A 12,010-nucleotide genomic window follows, 5' to 3' on the forward strand; every position below is an offset into this window, starting at 1 on the left:
CTCGGCCTTAATTTTGCCTTAATTGACGTCACTAGCTGCCTCGATTGGCTCACTTTTTAGACAATCGATAATCACACGAAAGCCGACAACGTCGGATTTTCCGCCTCATTAGTCATATTATGCATTAACGTTAATAATGGAAATCGAACTATTGGTTACAAGCCGTTGTTTGTGTTTTTGTAGGACCTGCAGCAAATCTACGGCTTACCAGCGCCGGCATTCTGGCTGGGCCAATTCCTCTCGGCTTTTGCGGTCCAGATGGTCGAGAGCGCCATTATCATCGGCATTATGTTTTTCGCGGAAAGCCGTGCCTACACAACTTTCTACCGGCATGTTGACATCAGCTTGCTCCTATTCGTCATGATTCTCTTCAATACAGAACATATACTGTTGGCCATGGTTGTCGCTGCTGTACTCAAAAAGGGTAAGTTGCGCTTAAGTTTAGTCGTCAGCAAAAGACACGATCCCAAATGATTTTCGAACAGAGCACTTATCTTGCAACACGCAGTACTGCATGTCAGAAATAAGTCCATATCGAGAGATGAGTGTCGTTCCCTCTTTTCTGTCGTAGCGTAGTCTTGGGCAGACTTTTATTGCGTCACCCCTGTTTACATGAATTGGGCTAGCAAAATTAATTAAATTATGGAGTTTTACGTGGCAATTTTCTTGATGAATATCCTTCGTACGAAAGCATGTTACTGTATTAAATTGTACCCTTATGAGTGGCTGTATGAGTTAGTCTGAAATCTGAATGCTGTAACAATGTTTAAGGAACAACGTTTGAAGACAATGCCATCAATTTATTTATGTCCTTTTTTCTATTTGTGAATATGTGTGCACTTCTTTTTTTCTTTTTTCTCTCTCTCATTGACAAACTAACAGGAGGTTTTCCGGTATGCGTATGTGTATATTGTCACGTGGTGTTGACGTTGAAGAACACAGTAGCAATACTGTGAAAGAGAAAACTAGCTTTTATTGGGCGAACCTGTGCCCACAAAACAGGCTGCACTTTTAAGCAAAACGAGAGCAGCGAACACAGTCGGCGATCGTCGAAAATCTCCTCAACGGGTCAAGCGCGTCGGCTTTTATGCATTAATCGCCGAATGTTCCAGACTAATTGTTGGGACCCGCGTGCCTTCCACAAAGTTCTACACCATTCGCGTCAGGTGATGAAATCGGATAACATAAGGTTCGGCGACAACAGACAGCGAATTGAAGCATCGATAGCTTTCCAGAAACTTCGGATACATGCAGGCGCGTCCCGCGCTGTGCAATAACATTTGTTAGGCGGTGAAACGTGGTCGCCCGATAAAGATAAGTACACGTGTCACTACCCCCTTCTTAAAAAGCATCGACCCGATGCTGCAAACAAACGAAAGTAATAAAGAAAAGCACTCGTAGCAAAGAAAAAACAATATAAGGAAGTTCGTCAGCGTCGGTAAAAGGGTTTAAGGCGCACCACGTGGACCACTTCAGATCTTGCGCGGCGCCGCTGTGAATGCGAAATGCAGTCTGGCACGACCTCATAGTCCAGTGCGCCAACACGTCGGATGACCTTGTACGGTCCGAAATAGCGTCGCAGTAGTTTCTCACTGAGTCCTCGTCGGCACATCGCGGTCCAAACCCAAACACGGTCGCCGGGCTGGTACTCGACGAAGCGTCGTCGGAGGTTGTAGTGTCGGCTGTCGGTCCTCTGCTGGTTCTTGATCCGCAGGCGGGCGAGCTGTCGGGCTTCTTCGGCGCGCTGGAGATAGGTAGCGACGTCAAGGTTTTCCTCGTCAGTGACGTGCGGCAGCATGGCATCGAGCGTCGTCGTCGGGTTTCTACCGTAAACCAGCTTAAATGGCGTGATCAGTGTTGTTTCTTGCACCGCCGTGTTATAAGCGAATGTTACGTACGGCAGGACCGCATCCCACGTCTTGTGCTCGAAGTCGACGTACATTGCTAGCATGTCGGCGAGGGTCTTGTTTAGGCGCTCCGTGAGACCATTCGTCTGCGGATGGTAGGCAGTTGTTCTCTTGTGACTTGTCTGGCTGTATTGCAGAATGGTTTGCGTGAGCTTTGCTGTAAAAGCCGTTCCTCTGTCGGTGATGACTTCTGGAGCACCATGCTGCAGCCGGATGTTCTCGACGAAAAAGTTCGCCACTTCGGCTGCGCTGCCTTTCGGTAAAGCTTCAGTTTCAGCGAAGCGGGTTAGATAGTCCGTCGCCACGACGATCCTCTTGTTTCCGGAAGTTGATGTCGGAAACGGTCCCAACAAGTCCATCCCGATCTGCTGAAAAGGTCGGTAAGGAGGCTTGATCGGCTGTAGTAATCCCGCTGGCGTTGTCGGTGGTGTCTTGCGTTGCTGACAGTCTCGGCATGTCTTGACGTAACGGGCGACATCGGCGGTTAGGTACGGCCAGTAGTACCTTTCTTTTATCCTCGATAGCGTCCGGGAGAAACCTAGGTGCCCAGCGGTCGGATCGTCATGAAGGGCGTGCAGTACTTCTGCACGCAGAGCCGACGGAACAACAAGAAGGTAGTTGGAGCGTACTGGTGAGAAGTTCTTCACGAGTAGGTTGTTTTGAAGCGTGAACGAAGACAATCCACGCTTAAACGCCCTAGGGACAACGTCGGTGTGCCCTTCCAAATACTCGACTAGGGCTTTTAGCTCCGGGTCTCCTCGTTGCTGTTCGGCGAAGTCTTCCGCGCTTATTATTCCAAGGAAGGCGTCGTCATCCTCGTAATCTTGTGGCGGCGGGTCAACGGGGTCGCGTGATAGGCAATCGGCATCGGAGTGTTTCGTCCAGACTTGTATGTTACAGTGATATCGTATTCTTGTAGTCTGAGGCTCCACCGTGCCAGCCATCCTGAAGGGTCATTTAAGGTAGCTAGCCAACACAACGCGTGATGGTCGCTAACCACTTTGAATGGCGTGCCATATAGGCAAGGGCGAAATTTCGCTGTAGCCCAAACGATGGCGAGGCATTCCTTTTAGGTTGTAGAATTGCCTTCCGCTTTTGACAACGACCGGCTAGCGTAAGCTATCACGTGTTCATGTCCATCTTTTCTCTGGACTGGGACGGCACCGAGGCCTAGGCTACTGGCGTCAGTGTGGATTTCGGTATCGGCGTGCTCGTCGAAGTGCGCAAGTACGGGCGGCGACTGCATGCGTCGTTTGAGTTCTTGAAATGCGTCGGCCTGCGGCGTGTCCCACTTGAACTCGACGTCACATTTAGTTAGCTGTGTCAGCGGCTCAGCGACGCGTGAATAGTCCTTGACAAATCGCCTGTAGTAGGCACACATGCCAAGAAATCTACGCACTGCCTTTTGTCGATGGGCTACGGAAACTTTGCGATGGCAGCTGTCTTCTGCGGGTCGGGGCGGACTCCAGACTTGCGGATGATGTGACCTAGGAACAGAAGCTCAACGTAAGCGAAGCGGCACTTTTCTGGCTTCAGAGTGAGTCCTGATGACTTGACGGCTTCTAGTACTGTTGCAAGCCACCTAAGGCGATCGTCGAAATTTCCGGCGAAGACAGCGACGTCATCCAAGTAAACATGACAGGTCTGCCACTTCAATCTTGCTAAAGCCGTGTACATCACGCGCTGGAACGTTGGACGCGCCGAGCACAGTCCAAATGGCATAACCTTGAACTTGTAGAAGTCGCCTGGGGTGATGAAGGCGGTCTTTTCGCGATCTCTTTCGTCGACTTCTATTTGCCAATAGCCAGACTTGAGGTCCATCGACGACAAGTCTTTAGCGTTGCAGAGCCTATCCAATGCGTCGTCTATCCGTGGGAGGGGGTATACGTCCTTCTTCGTGATCTTGTTCAGACGACGATAATCGACACAGAAACGTTGGGTTCCGTCCTCTTTCTTCACCAGGACAACAGGGGATGCCCACGGGCTTTTCGACGGCTGGATGATGTCGTTGCGCAGCATTTCGTCGACTTGTTCTATTATAGCTTCACGTTCTCGCGGCGAAACTCGGTAAGGGCTCTGGCGGAGTGGTCGAGCGCACTCCTCGGTGATATGCGATGCTTGGCGACTGGTGTTTGTCGAATCCTCGATGACGTCGAAAAGCAGCCTTTGTATCGTCGGAGCAGACTTTTGAGCTGCTGTTGCTTAATCACGGGGAGACCTGGATTAATGTCGTAGTCTGGTTCGGGAACCATGGTCGTCGGGGTAGATGCGGCGGAATCCGAGAGGACAAACGCATTACTGGTTTCCAGAATTTCCTCGATGTACGCGATCGTCGTGCCCTTGTTGATGTGCTTGAACTCCTGGCTGAAGTTTGTCAGTAACACTTCAGTTTTCCCTCCATGCAGTCGAGCGATCCCTCTTGCGACGCAAATTTCACGGTCTGGGAGTAGACGTTGGTCGCCCTCGATGACTCCTTCAACGTGAGCGGGTGTTCCGGTGCCGACCGAAATAACAATGCTGGAGCGAGGCGAGATGCTCACTTAATCTTTGGACACACTCAAGGCGTGGTGACTACGACAGCTCTCCGGCGGTATCGCTTTATCTTTCGACAGCGTTATTGACTTTGACTTCAGGTCGATGATTGCGCTGTGTTGGTTAAGGAAGTCTATACCGAGAATGCCGTCTCGTGAACACTGTTGGAGGATAACGAAGGTAGCAGGGTAAGTCCGGTCATGAATGGTTATTCTTGCCGTGCAGATTCCAGTCGGCGTGATGAGGTGTCCTCCAGTGGTCCGAATTTGAGGGCCTTCCCATGCTGTCTTAACTTTCTTCAACTGAGCGGCGATGTGTCCACTCATTACGGAGTAATCAGCACCTGTGTCCACTAAGGCGGTAACTGCGTGGCCTTCGAGAAGCACGTCGAGGTCGGTGGTTCTTTGTCTGGCGTTGCAGTTAGGTCTTGGCGTCGGATCACGGCGGCGTCGTGTAGAACTGAAGTTGGAACGTCGCGTCGTCAAGTCGTCTTTCGTCGGCGTAGTCTTGGATGCCTGACTTTTTTGGAGCGGCGGCGTGTCGTTATTATGTCGTCGAGACGGTCTCTTCGTCGTCTTCGTCGACGGCGGGGCATCTTCGTCAGTTCGACGAACAGCAACCGCACCTCCATCGGTTGCTGCTTTTAGTTTTCCGGATATGGGCTCGTAGAGCGGCCCCGGGCTGGGCCGGTGTATGGTCGGCGCTGCGGCGACAGGTAGCGGCCTAGTGACGGCGAACGGGACGGTCGTCGAGGGCTCCACTGAGTGGCGGCGAGGTAATCGGCGGCATCGCGAGGTCGTTCGCCAATCTCAGGTCGCGGCGCGTTAACGGCGAACACTCGGAGTTCCATCTCCCGGTATGGGCATCGGCGGTAGATGTGCCCGGCTTCTCCGCAGTGATAGCAAAGCGGACGGTGGTCGGGGGTGCGCCAAACGTCAGTCTTCCTTGGAACGCCGCGTGAGGTCACGGCTTGGTGTGCTGGCAGCGTGGGTGGTGGCAGACGACGGACTGTGTCGTCACTGGGCCCTGCCGTGGGCGCGGAGGGGGAACGTAACGGCGGGCTACAGCGGCGTATGCCATCGCTTGCGGCTGATGCTGCAGTGATTCAGGGGCTACTCCAAGTTGTTGGAGATCCTCACGTACGACGTCGGCAATCGAAGCCACTTGAGGCTGTGATGGCGGGAACAGCTTCTGTAGCTCCTACCGCACGAGCGCTCGGATAGTCTCGCGCAGGTCGTCGGTGGCCAGTGACTGAACTCCGGCGTAGCTTGTCGAATTCGTGCGGCGGTTGAATTGCTCGTGCCGCATTTCCAGTGTCTTCTCGATGCTAGTGGCCCCGCGAAAAAACTCGTTGAGAGTCTTCGGTGGGCTTCGTACCATACCGGCGAAAAGTTCCTCCTTTACACCACGCATCAGTAGCCGGACTTTCTTTTCCTCGGACATTTCCGGGTCGGCGTGGCGGAATAGGCTGCTCATTTCTTCTGTGAAAATCGCTGTAGTCTCATTAGGCAGCTGCACTCGGGTTTCTAGTAGTGCTTGGGCTCGTTTTCGGCGTACGACGCTTGTGAATGTCTGCAGGAAGCCGCTTCGGAAAAAGTCCCAGATCGTTAAGGTGGCTTCTCTGTTCTCGAACCACGTCCTGGCAGCGTCTTCCAATGCGAAGAAGACATGTCGCAGTTTGTCGTCGCTGTTCCAGCTGTTAAATGCAATGACTCTCTCATACGTCTCGAGCCAGGTTTCCGGGTCCTCGAATGTTGAACCGCGGAACGTCGGTGGTTCCCTGGGCTGGCTGCAGCACGATGGGGGACGCTGGGGCTGCCATTGGGGTTGCCTTGGCCACAATCTTCTTGGTCTTCTCAGGTAGAAGTCCGTGCTCCGGGGGCAGCTGTTGAAGACGGCGGCTTGCTCGATGGTCCGGGACTACGTTGGTGTTCTCTTTGAGGTCCGGGCTTGGATCACGGCTTGCCGGGGCGTCCGGTACATGAACAAAAAGCACCTCCACCAGATGTCACGTGGTGGTAACGTTGAAGAACACAGTAGTAATACTGTGAAAGACAAAACTAGCTTTTATTGGGCGAACCTGTGCCCAGAAAACAGGCTGTACTTTAAGCAAAACGAGAGCGGCGAACACAGTCGGCGATCGTCGAAAATCTGCTCAACGGGTCCAGTGCGTCGGCTTTTATACATCAATCGTCGAATGTTCCAGACTAATTGTTGCGACCCGCGTGCCTTCCACAAAGTTCTGCACCATTCGCGTCAGGTGATGAAATCAGATAACATAAGGTTCGGCGACAACCGACAGCGGATAGAAGCATCGATAACTTTCCAGAAACTTCGGATACATGCAGGCGCGTCCCACGCTGTGCGATTACATTTCTTAGGCGGCGAAACATGGTCGCCCGATAAAGATAAGTACACGTGTCAATATGCATACTTTATGCACTCTAAATGTATGTATGAATCTGTGCCTGTTGCCAAGAAAAGGGGCACGGATGTAGTCAAGCTGCTGTTTTGCAGCTTTTTGTTCTTGCTCTAACGGTCTTTTTTTGCTGCAAAAAAAGAATGCTTAAATAAAATGAACTGAAAAAAAAATCACTTTCTGATTATGAGGCACGCGGTAGTGGAGCACTTTGGAAATTTCGACCACTTGGAGTTCTTTAACGTTCACCTAAATCTATGTACACTTGTGTTTTCCCATTTCGCCCCCATCAAAATGCGGCAGCCGTGGCCGGGATTCAATCCCGCGACCTCATGCTGTGCAGCCCAACACCATAGCCACTGAGCAACCACGCCGGGTGACTAGCAAAATTTATCGCATTCACTGAATGCGTACAGAAGCATTCTTAATGTTGAGGGCTGGGTGCAGAACAACTGCTCCCATTAAAACTTAATTATTTAATTAATTAATTAATAATTAATCAGTCATGTATATGTATCATATCAATGTTCTTTTCAAGAATACATGCTGGGTGAACATGTTGAGTGGTGTCAATTGAGTGGAAATTTTAGTACATCATCCAGTACACCATATCTTCTCTCCACATTAAACGAGTACAGTTACAAATACATCTAGACTAAGGTAAATGTCACGGCAGAGCACACGACACCTCGTCAAGCAGCAGTGGGAGTATCAGCGTTGCCTTTTCACGGAACTTTTAAAATAAATCACCAACCTGCAAATTCAACAAAACGTTCTTAACGGGCGACCATCTGCGCTGCACAGGGCTGTTGCGACAGGCGATGGCAGATTAAGATGGCTTCGATATTGCCCCATCTAGTTCCGACTCTCCGAATATGCGTAAATTCAGCTTTAAATGCAACTTGGGATTGATACTGGGTGGGGTCCATGGGTAAGCGATAAAATCAAGCATCTATTCGGGCATTGTGGTCAGCCTACAATGCATGAGACCACAATGCACGATGTACATGTATGTATACTAGCATGAAATGCTAGCGATATTCAGCGCCAGTACACCATACCTGGCGACATCTTTTTTTGTTGTTGTTTTCTTGGCTGTACTGTGGACTTGCAGAAATCAGATGTTCAAGAATGGTTGTGTTGTGTCAAGAACGATCGCGCGCCTGATTGGGTGCATCAGTACGTAAGGTTACAAAACGTTCAAACGTGGAGCAAAATAACAAGAAACGGGCCGCTTGGACTTAGCATTATTTCATCCAGTGCAACCTATTACACGCACGCTGCACTCAGGACACCCTTGTGGAAATTTTTGGCAGGTGCCAATTACGAACTGCGGCTGTAGGCAAGCCGGCCCCTGTGTTGGCACCTAACGTTTCCTCCTTGACTTTGTCGCAGGGAACAGAGCCATGTTTGGTGCTGTATTCTTGGGCTACTTCCTTCCGCTGTTCACAGCGCCAGATCAACCGTCACTCAGCAAGTTCGTGTTTCAAGATCGCTGGTCGAAGCTGATGTTTTCCATCTACCCACAGATTGGATGCTCAACAGTGCTGAGAACTCTTGCTATCTTTGACGACTACCACGGTGAGAGCGTACTACATTCAGGCTTCAAGAAGTTGGAAGCTCTGCTGACCTCTCGGTATTTAACAAATTATGCTGAGGATTTGAGCTGCGAAACCGGCGCCTTCTTCGAGTAATGCAGGTCACATCCAATCGCCTGCCTTTCAACGTGCTAAACATATAAGGTTATATTGATTTTGATTATTGGCATCAAAACAATAAAATATGTACTGTGGTCAGCCGGACGATTCATTTTCACGCCATGAGCTCAACGTGAAGGATTTTCTTACCAGAAGACGAAACTTCCGCAGAAGGGACACACTTATATTTTGTATGCGTTGAGCTCAGTTCACATTAGACATTTCTACAACTTCACAATATTTAAATAGCGTGCCTAATACATAGGATTATAAAATAAAAAGGATTATTTCTCTTCAAAATATACATTCAAAAAAGATATAATATTCTATTGTTATTTTCTTATGTTACTTTTGAATGGCGGTGTGCCATGACATGGCTTTGACTTGAACGCATTTCACATTTTATGAAAACAGCAAGCTGGGCGCGTTTGAAGGTTAACACTTTCGTAATCAAACACTGCAAACAAAGCGATCTCGGAAGCTTAGCACATGCCGAAGTAGAAAGTATTCTGCGGGCCGTTTCATTCAGTCACCGTGGCGCTATTTATTTGCGGTATCATTATTGCTTCAGAAAAATAGACGTGGCCTTCATACCAACTATTGCGGCACCTCTTGCAACACGAGACACATGAGTGAGTGCGCCCCACCTGATTTCAACAAATCTATTATTTTTCCTAGTATATGTTCTTGTTAGTACACATTCTTTGCGTTTTGTTTCGTATTACTATATTTTTCTTATATTATAAGAAACCAACAAATAAATTCGCCAAAGGCGACATAGAGGAAATCACGTGTAATTCCAGACAACTGAAGACAACTGAAGACAGCTGTAATCACCAGTCAACTGAAGCTTGCCTATTACTGCGACATCGGGTTTCCGTTACTACACAATAATGACACAATAAGCATACCTGCACTATACAACTAAAATGCATAACGCATCCTGGTAAATGAGTTCAAGTATTTACCCTCTGAGTAGAGGTGGTGTCGGCGTCCACGGACACGGAGCTACGGCAACTTTATACGTATCGGTGTTCGGCCTGTCCTATAGAGCGTTTCATCGGGCGAGGAGGATAGGGCGTGCGGAGAGCCTTTCCTCCTCTCTGGCTTGGGCGATCCGGCGCGGCGCTGCTTGAAAGTATTGCTGTCGCGTGCTGCGGAACGATTTGCAGATGTTTTAGACGGTACTTTGTGAAATTTAAGCCATGTCCGTTCATATAAGGTCGTCAGGGAAGCCTTTCGGTGCATCGGTAACTACAGTACGCGGAAATATCTCTTGGGGGCGCAAACACGCGATGCGCATTGTCAGCCGCGGTGCGTCTGTGGATTGTGAACTCTTTTGCATTTAACGGTTTTAATTCAACGAAGAGAAACGGCGTCTCTGTATTACTAGCATGAAATGGTAAATCTGCTCATTATCTGATCGCTTGGCATAGGGACTAAAACATAAGAGCGCATACTCGTGCACGGCCAACCTAAGGCAACCACGAAACATCTAAGTGGCAGGCGCTATCAAATATTTGTGATGCAGCGGCATCGTTCTCGCGCATTTCAAGTCAAGCAGGCTTGAAATTACCATATGTCTACGCTATGCTTCCTGCATGAGGCCGATGGCGCTGCTCAACACAGCGATCACTGCGGTTGGTGAACCGGCACGATACATATGTAAGCTGTGCGCTTCGGCATTGTCTTTCTGGCCTGCATACAGCCATAATATATGAGAGGGATCGCATAAAAAGAATGCGATGCCTATTTTTGAGGACAAAATTTCCGTAATACGTGTGAGTGCGTCGTAGAGAACGGAACGAACACAACCGAAAAAAAATTCGGTTATCATCCTCTTTCTGAAAAAAGCAAGAGAAAACGGGCTAACGCCGCAATAGGACCTCGCATAATCACGCCGCACAACGTTTATGAATATATAACCGCTGATGCCGTATGCTTGGACCATGCGGTATATAGAAGAAATATATATGTAGTCCAGCACCTACCACTGCTTAGGACGCTCGCGCAGTTCGTAAACAGTCTCTTTTCTGGACAAGCTTAATTCAGACTGTAAGGTATGCTGGTATTACTTGCCAAAACTATTTTATTCAGGGGCGGAAACCTCATCCATCGAACCAAGTAGTCACGCAATGTAACCTGCTGCGAACAATTTGAACGCTTGTAAAAGTATAACATCACAGCTCCTATCGTAGCAGACGCTGTTACGATCATCGCGTGTTTCATGGCGCCTAAACCGCAGCTAAGAAATAGAGGATAATACTACAATAAGGTCACATTAGTGATTGGAACATTCAGAAATACACAATTGATCACCGAGGCTGATTGTAGGCTCAAATATGCGTGCACACATCGCGCTGCGTGTTCCGTCCACCTCAACGCCAGCAGAAATTCCGGCCCATTACGCCTTAAACCACTTCAGCACGTCTCACAGAACCGTTTACCACGTAGAAGACGCACGTCATACTAAACAGACCGCACGACCGCGAAAACAAACGCCAGAACCTACCGCCGAGCGTATACCTGCCATGCAAAAGACCGCTTTCACCCAAGCCAGTATGGCGCTGCTCATAGGCGGCGCCACTGCGTTCACAATATGGCGGCGCCTACGAAAAAACAGTCTATAAGTAGTATTTAGTAGTACCTTCTTAATACGTAGTAGCCTCCTGTGCACGCAGGTGGCGCCGGCTGGGGAATCATATTCAAGCGTGCCCTAAACTTGGACAGCGTCACCGTGTTCGAGGTGCTAGCCGTCATGATGGCCACTTGTGTCGTTGAAGTGTTCCTGCTGTTCTACCTGAGCAATGTCCTGCCGTGGGCCACGAATTATCCGAAGTCGCCGCTCTTCTGTCTTACGGTGCGTGCAGATTACTCTGCATGCATATCATTTGGAAGGCTGTGTACTATTTGAAGTTGACGACGCTCATGAGTGTTATCGTCACGAATACATCGTTGAACCGTCACTTGATATTGTGGAGAAAGATTCATTGGGTCAACAGTACACAAACAAAGAGGAACAAACGAAGATTGGTCTCATTATTTTTTTTCAATATTTCTACCGCAAGCACTAGTCTTATACGTTCTTTGTTTTTATAGACGGGACTTTGAACCCTAACGCAGTTCTTACAATCTGCAAAATTTATTGCAAAACGTGGTAAGTACATGCGTAGAGTAGACCAGAAAATGTCTACCGGCGCAACTTGAACATTTCGAACTAGCCAGCAATATCTTGACCGTTATGACTCACCGGCTGGCCACCACATTCACCGAGGCGCGGCCACCTGTGACATCTTATATAGGACGTCGCCTGTGCTGCTTTTATTTTCTAATAATGTGTTGCCGTTGATCACCTTGCTTACTTGATAGTACCGCTGTTGTTGTCGGCTACACATTGTTCTGTGCCTCCTTGTTGTCTTTGCGTCCTCTCCGCACTTGATCTCATGACAAATTGA

General features: G+C 49.1%; 1 protein-coding gene across 1 annotated transcript in view; it reads left to right on the top strand.

The window, feature by feature from the left end:
• Positions 1-12,010, top strand: part of LOC142570592 (phospholipid-transporting ATPase ABCA3-like) — a 145,698-nt gene that overhangs the window by 62,037 nt on the left and 71,651 nt on the right. Inside the window, exons 4-6 of the mRNA XM_075678962.1 lie at positions 184-424; positions 8,254-8,439; positions 11,237-11,415. Coding sequence (XP_075535077.1) covers positions 184-424; positions 8,254-8,439; positions 11,237-11,415 — 606 coding nt within the window. The remainder of the gene's footprint in view (positions 1-183; positions 425-8,253; positions 8,440-11,236; positions 11,416-12,010) is intronic.

Source organism: Dermacentor variabilis, chromosome 2 (genome assembly GCF_050947875.1).
Source record: "Dermacentor variabilis isolate Ectoservices chromosome 2, ASM5094787v1, whole genome shotgun sequence".
NCBI lineage: Eukaryota > Metazoa > Arthropoda > Arachnida > Ixodida > Ixodidae > Dermacentor > Dermacentor variabilis.